Source organism: Calonectris borealis, chromosome 13 (assembly GCF_964195595.1).
Source record: "Calonectris borealis chromosome 13, bCalBor7.hap1.2, whole genome shotgun sequence".
Classification (NCBI taxonomy): domain Eukaryota; kingdom Metazoa; phylum Chordata; class Aves; order Procellariiformes; family Procellariidae; genus Calonectris; species Calonectris borealis.
In genome coordinates, this window is record NC_134324.1 from 19,768,006 (window position 1) to 19,779,015 (window position 11,010).

The 11,010-nt window shown below is 44.6% G+C and overlaps 1 protein-coding gene across 1 annotated transcript in view; it reads left to right on the plus strand.

The window, feature by feature from the left end:
* The window catches only part of GAB3 (GRB2 associated binding protein 3), a 68,365-nt gene extending 58,358 nt beyond the window's left edge, over positions 1 to 10,007 (plus strand). The window contains exons 7-10 of the mRNA XM_075162701.1: positions 1,040 to 1,121; positions 2,805 to 2,907; positions 4,152 to 4,265; positions 5,277 to 10,007. Coding sequence (XP_075018802.1) covers positions 1,040 to 1,121; positions 2,805 to 2,907; positions 4,152 to 4,265; positions 5,277 to 5,393 — 416 coding nt within the window. The 3' untranslated portion in view covers positions 5,394 to 10,007. The remainder of the gene's footprint in view (positions 1 to 1,039; positions 1,122 to 2,804; positions 2,908 to 4,151; positions 4,266 to 5,276) is intronic.
* The last annotated feature ends 1,003 nt before the right edge of the window (positions 10,008 to 11,010 follow it).

The window sequence follows — 11,010 nt, forward strand, 5'->3', positions numbered from 1 at the left end:
TATAAGTGGCGTATAGTACTGTAACATAGGATGCGTCCACAGGGTCGTTTGCGAGCAGAGGAAGAGCGTCCATGCCTACTTTTGCAGTCAGAGACTGGGTGGCTGCATTAGCATGGTGCATGGCTTCAGATCCACTCTAACTGCAAATCACCAAATGGGCATAGCCTCGGAGAGACAGCAGACTAAATCCTGCAGCTCTGAAGTACGTGTACTGCTGTCTCACCAGCTCCCTGACCTTCCAGGAACAGGACATCCAAACACTCAAATACTCAAACTTGATGTGTGGGCTGTTGGTTAAACCTCTGTTGGGTAGGCACAGCTGTCTTGGTTTAATTAGGAATTTCCTGCAGATGCTTTTACTGATGGTAATTTTCCACTCCTGCTTTTCATGGCATCTCCAAAATCTGGGTTGCACTTCCAGAGGATATACTGGGGATAAAATTCAGCTTTGCAGTGGAGAAATTGCCTAAGCCTAGCCTACATTACAGCTCTTTGGGCTGCAGAGCCACAGGGCTACTCAGAAATTGGTTCAGGAAATGCTACTGTGAAGTGGGGACAGAAATTTAAACCATTGCCAGGAAGCAAGCAAGCTCAGGTCCTTTCTTAGAGGGTTTTGAGAACAGGATGGAAAACGTACATGGACTGGTGAGGGGAATGAGCTTGATCTCTATGTGTAGGACCTTTTGTATAGAAGAGAGCCCAAAACCTGGTTTCACCTGTAGGCTGAACTGGCCTCTCCTCTTGAAGGTAGCATATGCAGAGCAGATTTGAGGCAAGCATACGGATCTTGTGAGCCATTTGCTCTCCTTATGCCATTGTATTTATTCTGTTATTTTAGGGTAAATGAGGGACTTCGCTTTCCAGCGCTAAGTGAAGTGGTCATTTGTTACTGATTTCTGTCTTGCTTATATCAGTTATGTTCTGTGAAATACTCCGTTAGTTTCTTGCTCTTAATATAAGACTGCATTTTTTCTAAACAGTCTGTACTTTTCATTAGCTCTGCTATTGGAAATGTAGTTGCTTTTGTATCTACTTGCAGCACGGCCACCTCCTCTGGACTTGAGGAACCTCTCCACAATCCGGGAGCATGCTGCCGTGACCAGGATGTGGACCGTGCCTTAGTAAGTCACAAGAAAGCTGTGGTTCCAATCTTTTAAGCATTAACATTGTGGAATGGAGTTAAAAAGAACTTATCACATCCCACAAGAAACAGTTGCCTGGCAAAGTCCACAAACAAAAATTCCTCAGGGTTCCTTCCAGCACCCCCCAGGGTTTTGCTGTCTCTAAAAAGCAAGGCTCCCTTTCATGACGGGCAGCTCCAGTGCGTTCAGCATCACACAGTGATGCTCAGTCTGTTTTGAAGGTTCCTTTTGAAAATGCTGGTGCTGGTCTGCACTCTGGTGTGGCTGCTGCAATAACTAAAAGCTTCGCATGCCTTAATTATTTTTTTTTAAAGTGATAGAGCCATTTTTGTTCCTGAAAATTAATATAGCAAAGGAGAACCAGATAAGATAAAGATCTGCCTGACTTGTAGCCTGGGTATAGAACTTCTGCACTGCCACACAGCAATTCAGACTTGATCTGGGTGTGACCTTTTGTCACTGGAAATTAGTTGTGGGGTAAAACAAATGTTTTGGTCCCAAAGTCCACAGAGTATGAACAGATGATACTGTTGGGCTCCAAGGGCAGCGAAAGACTCATCTTCAGGGAACTCATGAGCAGGGGAGGACTGCAGCCTGCTGGCTGGGGGGATCTCGGCACTATGGGGAAGGGCTGACAGGAGAGCCAGCTGTGCTGAAGTGTGCATGCAAAAGCCAGGAATTCCCACCAACCTCCCCTGCATACCCTGGGCACTCTGGAAAATGTGTTTTTTTCACTAGCATGAGTGCCAGACAGGACATTTCCACGCCCCTGCCTCAGGAAGTCACTTGGAGGGCAAAAGGGACACGAGATGGGCAGTTTCTCAATTGCAGACCCCTCTCAGCCATACAGTCCAAGCTGGTCGGGCCCTTCGGTGCTGCCTGCCACATGCTGCCTGTTAGGGAAACCCCAGTAGCCTGCCTCCCAAGGATCCCTGCCAGAGTGCTGTGGTTAATTAGTGCTGACACAGTGCAGAGTCCTGAAGGATAACAAGCTCAGAGGGAGTTTGCATGTTTTACATTAACAAAACTAAAAAAGTAGTATGCCCGGAACTAATAAAGCAAAAGGAATTATACTGTTCATGCTGCACAAAGCGGCCATCTAATTTCCTAATAACTAACCCCATTGTGCCGGCCTGCAATAATTTACTCACGATATACCTCTGACAGCTATGTTAGTGGTAGAGATTTCCTTGTACAAGGGCTGAGTCACAGCCATCTCCGTAGCACAGATAGCATCTGTTTACACTGTGTTCGAAGCCAGATAAGTTCCTCTGCATGCACCTCCAGTAGCTGATTAATTCACATCAATCTCCAAAATGTGGATACCCACACAACCAAGTAACTGTCCCATCAGCACATATTACCCAGATGAATTATATCTGTCTCTGTGCTCCTTGTTGGAGAATTGCTCCAATAGTTTATGCTTTCTGTCATACCAGAGACGGCAAACTTTCATAAATCCCAGGAAAAAAAATCAACAAAAACACTCATAGCGATGTAGCACACTTTTTCTAGAACTAAGGAGTGGTTTTGGACATCCTTTCCATAAAGGCTGCAGCGTTAGTGTGAGTTTATTCACCATATGGACTGTGTCAGGCTTTGGCTTCATTTCAGAGCATCTGTAAGATGCTTCCTTAACCTCTCCTGTGTTTTTCTTCATAGCAATCGAATGAGCTTTATCTCACCAGAAAGAGACGGTATTAATTCAGCAAGAATATTTGCCAATTCAGTTTCCGGAGAAGAGGAAGAAAGTTACATTCATATGGTAATCTTCATTTCACACAGCCATCCTTTGCTTTATTCTGCTCTGTCACATTGATGGAGAATGCAGAAGTTTGTTTTCTAAGAAAAAATGTTGAGGAGGTTTGTTCCTTTGCCTTCTGTTTTTTAAAAAAATGATGAAACGGTTTTAAACCAAAGACACTGGGACCAATTTACGGAGAGATAAGAGAAGCCCTTCTTCTGCTCTGCAGAACTCAGCTGTTCGCCCACGAATGTTGCTGAGCAGTTCCAAGAGATCACAGGGATCAGCCATATTTACATGAGAACTCATTATAAGGCAAAGGAAAATTAAATCTTTTCACCTTTTAAAAGTGTGCCCTGCAAAATCTCCTAGGAAATGACAGAAAGCCGTTAGTGCACTTCCTAAAGAAACACACCAAATATTGTGCAGAAACAGAACTCCCATTAAAGTCTCTTATTGCTTCTGCTTTGGCTGGTGGCACTAACCCCACTTCCCATCCCATGAAAGAAGAACATCTGGCTTTGTGGCTTCCTTTTCTTCATTCACTCTTTAGCCATATCTTGCAAAAGATCAGAATCTCAGTTTCCTTTGAATTTTAGGTGGAAATGGATCTCAAATCCCTTGATCTGAGCCAATGTCTACAGATTTGGCTCCATAGCCAAAGCCTAACAGCAATGGCTATAGAAATATATTGCAAAACTGACCACAATCTCCATGAACCATAGTCTCAAATTTTAACCCACACCTCTACTAGATCAAAATCTGCTCAGAAGGGCAGTTCCAGTTGTAACTACTCCCCATTTGATTTTTCTAATCAAATAAAACCTTCCGTACATTTGTGGTCATCTGTGATTTTCCTGAGATTACTTTTCAGTTGCTAGATTTGAACAGAATTACCGCCATTTCTTCAAACTCATAGATGGTTAAGAGGGCACCCCTGCAAATCTGAACCTTCCGAGGGCTTGGGTTGAGAAGCTGGGCACAAGTCCTTCCTGATAGCACTAATGAAAATCAGCCCGGTTTGCTTGTTTTGCCATAATTACCAGGAGAAAAAGGCTCTCACAGTTTCTTTATGCCATCCTGCAATTAATCAGTGTTATCCTGTGGTTAGTCACCAAACGCACCCTTAGCATAGAAAATTACGTGGGTGCTGACCCTCCTCACTTGCGTTCTGCCAGACGAGGCTCTCACCTCACAGTTGTAGTCCTGCTTCCTTTTGGGATCATGTTTTAAGAGCGTTAAAAGTTTCTCTTCTTTCCCGACAGGAGCACAGACAAGCAACATCTCCATACAGTGGTGCTTTTCCATGGACAAGGAAATCTAACCTTGATTACTTAGCATTGGATTTTAATTCTGCTTCCCCATCCCCTGTACAGAAGGTATGAGTCATTTGAAAAACCCCACAGCCTCCTATCTTTTTGTCTGCTGGAAGGAAAACGAGACCGAGAGTCAGACTCTGCTAGGTGCCCTAAGTATCATGATGAAGCCAGTCGTGTTTCCAGCTGACTGCATTTGTGGCAGGCTCAAGATTAATATAATAAAAGCACTATTAGGGTGATGACAAGGTGTCCTTAGCGTGACTCATAGGGATGCCATTAACACGAGCTCGGCAGAGGGCACGAGACTGCGCTGAGATGTGCAGCCATGAGGGCTTGTGGGCAAGCCTGTTGGGGCTTGCAGGATCTCTGCATGCTCTTTCGTTTTCATCAAGTCTTCACAAACGCTTTCCTGCTAGTTTTCCCCCCAATCTCTTCGCAGTAACAAGTTTACAGCCCATGATAAATTCACGGGGTAAAACTGTACCATCTCTTGTAACATGATGAAATGTGCATCTTCACTCTTGCATCACCAAAAGCATTTCAATTTCCTTAGCAATGCTGAGAAAATACATTCCTTGTTCCAAAGAGCTTATAACCTTCCCAGGCGATGGGTAGGTACCATTGCAAAGCAACGAACTGTTGTCGGTTCGGGCCATTTTATGTCCTGTGTATCATTTTCCCCATCAGCTAATACTCCTGGATGCAAAAGACTCAAGACTCTTAAGCTTTCTTAAATTTAAACCCTCCCTTTAGTTAAAATGCAGTTAGTTTATCCCTGCAGCAGGATCACTCGAATGAGAAAAGAATGATTATCTGCGTGGAAATAGCCAGAACAGCACGTTTCCCTCGCTCACTGTGCTGGGCTGAGTGACAGGGTGACAGATGGATAATTATAGCTAAAGCAGGCTGTAAAGCAATGCTTTTGTCAGCTGATGTCACTGTGAGCTTCAAGGTGAAGTGAAGCAATCAAGGAACAAGGGAAAGGGAAAACAGAAAATCAAGCCAAGTTTCACTAGCATCCCTTTTCAACCCTAAAATTAATACGTTGGTTTTTTCCTCTCTCTCCCACAGAAACCTTTCCTCTCTGAGGAGCAGAGAGTGGACTATGTCCAGGTAGATGAACAGAAGACTCAAGCTTTACAGAACACTAAGCAGGAATGGACAGATGAGAGGCAATCAAAAGTCTAAAGGAAGAAGATTTGGGATCTGGAGGATTTTTTTTGCACTGGAACCACAATGTTAATGAAGCAGCTATCACAGTAGAGTTCAAAGGCAGAGAGAGTTGTAAGATGCCTACGGTCTCCAGAGGAATGGCATTTTTAATGGAAACCTTTGATTTCAGCTGGAAATAGTATGTTGAATGAGTGAGTGGTTCACTGATGATTAAAGTAATGCATTACCCTTTTTACTGCCCTTACCAGTAAGCTACATGGTACCATTTTCTGGCATGATTCTGTGACGAGTCATACACTTAATGTTAACAAATCCACTACATGTTGCATTAATCTAGTTAGTCCTGCCTTCTCCCTCTGTTGCATAATTCCTAGTTGCTAAAGCTATTTTTTGATATTCCTACAAATACTGCAGGTGCTCGGTGCTTTTATGGCAGTGGGCATCTGACAGGTATTGGTGACTAATCAACTAAGGGCTAAAATACTGAAACAATAAAAAGAACTTTTTGAATATATAGTGCTTAAGCAAAGAGAATTTGGGAAAATATTTTTCCCCTAGGTTTAAAAGGTCTGACTCTGAGCTGATGCTGTCAGAAACTCAAAACAGGACTATGTACCAATGGGACTGGAACGCGTGGTCTTTGACCCTCTGGACGACGGTCATCGTATTAAGCTTCTTCTCTCCATCGTGGCTCATACTTGTCGCCTTTCTATCTGATTCCTACTGATGTTTTCTCCCCTATCTTGAGGAGTGTCTTCGGCACAGCACAGCACAGCTGCTCCTCTAGCAGGAGGCTGCAGGCACACAGCTCTTGGCTGGCCAAAAAATAGAAAGGGAAGCTGTGAGCCTGTTTCTGCAAGTCTTGGAAGAACTGGCAAAGGATCAAGAATGCTTTCATCTGAACTGCAGAAGAAATGCCATTGGAATTGCTGGTAGCAGTCGTCAAACTGATTGTTTCACTAGACCCACCCCAAAAAAAAAAATTAGGAAGTGCAGTGTGCTCCGAGAGAGGCTAGCAGGCCTGCCAAAATAAAACAACAATGCACTTACGCGGCGTGAGGACCTCTGGGTTCAGGAAGCTTATCTACCTTGGGACTTGTTACAGGCACTATCTCAGGATCACATATGTGTATAGTTTATAACATATTTAACTTTAAAAGCTTGGCTGCAATCTTTATTTTAAGGTGGCACACGGCCACTTGAATCATGGAAGTATGCAGTACCGCTGAGTGACCCACACTGGATTTGATCTTGCAGGCTTTGCTCTTGCAGGTAAGTCCCACTAGCCATAAGAGGTCTGATCCTGTCAGCAAGGACAGACAGCCAGGACCCTTACGAAAGATTTCCTTTTTGACAGTGCCAAGTCACTGGCCTCCCTTCATGTGCCTGTTGCTGCCACGTTGTATTACTGTAATCCGACATCCCAAAAATGCTGATTTACCAAACAGAGGTCGTAGAAATGTCATTGCAGAAACCACTGGCATTTCAAGGCTCCTACTTACTGTCCTCCACGCACCCATTCTGCTTCAGCCATTGGGCACTCTGGGAGGCTGAGAGACGCGGTCGAGTCGCACGTCCTGCTGGGAGAGGCAGCGTACCTAACAGAAACACCCTTTTTCTCCTACCTCAAGAGAGCTGAAGTGCTTGCAAGTCTCCCTGCTTCTTTAGAGCAAATACAAAGCTGGGGATCCATGGTGACCAGGCTCTTATTAGCTTATCCTGCAAGAACAACGAGGTTCACCAGCGCCTTTATTGACTCTGGGGCAAACAGGGCACCCAGGCCTGCGGGCATAAGGTGTCCTGGACTAGAGCTGCTTGGAAAACCGGGGTTTATACTGCAGATAGCTGACCTACTGTTTCCTCCTACTCTGCTCCACCACCCCCCACCAAAGCTCTAAAATGAAAGTTAATGTTCATAAAAGTTTTGAAAAGAATTCAGACTTTTCCGTATAAACCTTGTCTGGTGTGAAATTTAGTTTGTTAAAACCCCGTTGTTTTGTCTTAAGACTGATTTAGGAGAGCTCTGAGCAACCGTGCCCTGGGTGTGGTGTTGCTACAGGGGAAGTGGGTTTGGGGAGAGGCGGTGGAGATCACACAGAGGTGTTAAAGAGAGATAAGCAAGGAAGGACCACAGTTACAGAGACTTTCTGCTCGAAAGAACTGCCTTTCAATGAAGGTGTACAAATAATACATGGCACTGAAAGCTTTCAGAGTATGCGGCAGTACTGAAAGAGTTAAAAGACCAGCTAAGACGTGTATTACAGTAGGGGACAGAAAACATCTACAAAGGGCAGGTAAAATTATGCTGTGCTACTGCAGGTCCCAAATTGCAGAGTGATGGCATGGCAGTCTCCAATGCGGATTGCAATAGCGTACAAATCGGCTCATGTTTGACGGGAGTGTTTCTTTTCATGCTGTCAGAAAATCTTCTGAAGTGGAAAAACACCGAGTTATTGGAGGCAACTGACTCGCTTGTTATTCTAGTTTATTGTAAAAATATTTAAACTTTGACGAACCTGGCTAATGGATCATTCAGAAGTTTAGAAAAGAAAGAGCTCTTTTGGTATTTTTTTTCCCTAAAAGGAAATAAACATATAGCTTGGCAGGGACTGTCCTTAGATCAGAATAGCCCCCTTTCAACTTCTGCATGTCCCCTGCTTGCCCCCACCACCCTCTTACCTTGATCAAATGCTGCTCACTGGTTTCCAACGTTCACTTTTTAACTAAAAGCTAAGTTTGGGGTTTATTCAGATTTTTCATTTAAGGTCTGTTTTTACCCGCCGCTCCAGCATTCCGTGACATGCATTCTTGTGTAAGCACAACACACGAAACAGGAGCAATTAAAGAAATAGAAAAAAAGAAGTTTTAAAAGGAGAGCAGTCCTCCCCGAAGGCTTTTATTTTTTTGGTTTAGTCAAATTCCACAATACCCTGAAGAGGCTAAAGAGGAGGAGGATGGTGGGAGGATGGCAAAGGCCAAATGTGCTTGTGGCTGACCCATCCTTAAGGATTTTGGTGTGAAGGGAGCCACAGCAGCGCCTGCTGTAGTGCAGACGGGCACACCGATGGGCTGCCAACCGGGGCCAGCACCCGTAGAGCCTGCTGGTGGCAGAGGAGGGATGTCACAGAGCAAAAAGGAGTCACTGTTTAGTTAAGTCTGTTCTTAAATACCGATCCCTTGGCCAAAAGGAAAGAAAACCTGTGAAAGCACCTGAAAACTGAGTCAGCTTTTGACAGCGTCATGTCTGAAAACGTAGCCCAGGCGAGAGCCCTTGGTTAGCGCTGGCTCCGGGGTCAGCCAGGCACGCTCCTGCTGGTGTCTTCTTTTTGCTGTGGGTCTGTTATGTTATTATTTGGTATGTATTCCTTTAAAAAGCATCATGAGAGCTGATGCAGAGAGAGGCTCTGCACCTAAATGAGCGTGGGGCGGCCAGTGGTCCCTTAGGTAACGCTTGTCTCCTGGGGGAACTGGCCTTGGGCAGTGCCTCCTCCACTGGGGTTTCTTGTTTAAAATGGAGAGGAGCGCTGAACGAGCAGAATAGTTTTTGCTTAATTGGAAATGTCGCTCTGTGGAGTTGCCAGATGAAGCTGTGTTGCAGGACGATGTGGAAAACAAACAAGCTAAATGGTTTCAGTCTTGTGGTTATTGTTAGGGCGATCAGCTGGATTCCTCCCGCTGTTGGCACGGCCGGTGGGTGAGCCGGCGTGCCAGCACCCAGGCACGGGAGGGGGGAGATCAGAGATGAGATGGATCTCTCTTCCTGAAATTGTCAGTGGCCACTGAATACAGAAATAGCCTGCATCAAACACCTGCTTGAAATACATCCTAAAGAATCCTAAAGAAATCAGTCTGATCTGAACTTCTTTCCTGGAGTGAGCAGGATTTCAGTACTTGCTGGGAGTTACACGCATTCCCAAGGTCTTTACTCAGTTCGGGTTTAATATGGCCTTATTCTGCAGTCTTTCAATGATCACACATTTGAGCAAGGCGTAGCAGGATCCAAGACTCATTTGCTTTTTGGACTAAACTGTACTTTCCTTTTATAATTCCTTTACTACAGGAGGCAGCATTAAATTCCTTACTGGCAGATAGAACACTTTACCTGAGAAATATCAACAGCCATTTAACTCGAGCCAGGTGCTTTCAACCAGCTCACTTTTGCCAATGGTAGCGCCCGCTCTCTTCCGTGTCACTAATTACACCATAGATGTAGATTTTGGAGTTGCATTCACTTGAAGTGATTCAGTGGTTTAGTAATTCAAAGACCATCAGATGCTGTGATGAGAATGAAGCACAGGGCAATGCCTTTCCTTTGTTCCCCTGTTCTGCAAAACTTGCTCAGGTTTAAAAAAAAAAAAGCCACCAAAATAGCAGACTTTTGCCATGTCAAAGCCAGAATATTTTTTGTTCGAATAAAAATAAACTTTTGTCGTGTGCAAATGAAGCATTATACATTTTTTGTATTTGTAAATCTGTGGGGAAGCATTAAACAGTCATCTCTGTTACGAAGGAGTAAGTCATTGATAGAGGGAAGGGGCTCGCCTTCCTGATGTTTCATTGTAATGTTTGTTGTATATATTTGCACATTAAACTGTGTATCTTTTTTCTAATAAATTAATATAAAATGTAGCTGTGATCTTTAATTATTTTGATAAGCGAAGGTGCTCATGGGGAAAACTTCCACATTTTTCATTTCATGCTTTTTCCATTTTTTAAATCTCATATTAGGCTGTGACTTGTTCATATAAATTATTTGGATGCAAATTCGAACAAATTTACAAACAAATTTACAAACAAATAATCTTTCCTAATCAGGAAGATTATTTGCAGGTGACTTGAGAAACACCGAACGATGAAGTTGTGACCTGGGCTCGTGCCTGCATCCTCCGGGGCCGGGGTAAGTTGCAGCCCCCAGCCCCTGCTCCTGCCGTAGCCACGGGGGAGGAAGGGGCCGCGCTTACCGACCGAAGATGTAGACTGCAAGCACAAATTTGTTCAGCATATGCTCTGGGCTTGGATACAAAGAATAGTTGTTATTTAACCTGATCCTTTAATTGCTCTGCGCTAAGGAGCGTAGTTGCTGTTAATGTAATTTCCACATGCCGCGAGCTGGGGACGTGGGATCCTTTCAACACGCACATCTTGGGAGTTTGAAGATGAAACGAGGCAGTCCATGGGAGCAGAGCTGAGCAAGCCTAGCTGCTAACAAGCAACGTAGTTTGGGAAATAGTTTATTTATTGCTTCAGGCAAGTGTCACTTTTGGATCTGCGTGCTTTGTAATCCTGGCTGGATACCCACTGTGGTGAATCGAGGGACTTGTAGTGCTTAGAGAGCCATTGATGGAAACTTGGCTGCAGGACTCAAGAAGCACAGACACGCGTAATTTAGATAAGCCTACGCCTGGGGGCTTGATACAAGGGAACTGCGTGACATTTTGTGTTCAGTCTCATAGGGGGGGCAAGTCGGGTAAATAAAAGGTCAGATAAAGTCTGACTGCCGGTTCACAGGCTGCTTCCAAGTCCTCTCTCCAGCGGAGATGGGAACGGCCCTTTTGGCAGGGAGTACTCCCCAGAAAAGTGACCTCCCTCTCCTGCACCAGCTCCCAGGCCCTCGAAGGGAAGCAAGCCGTGC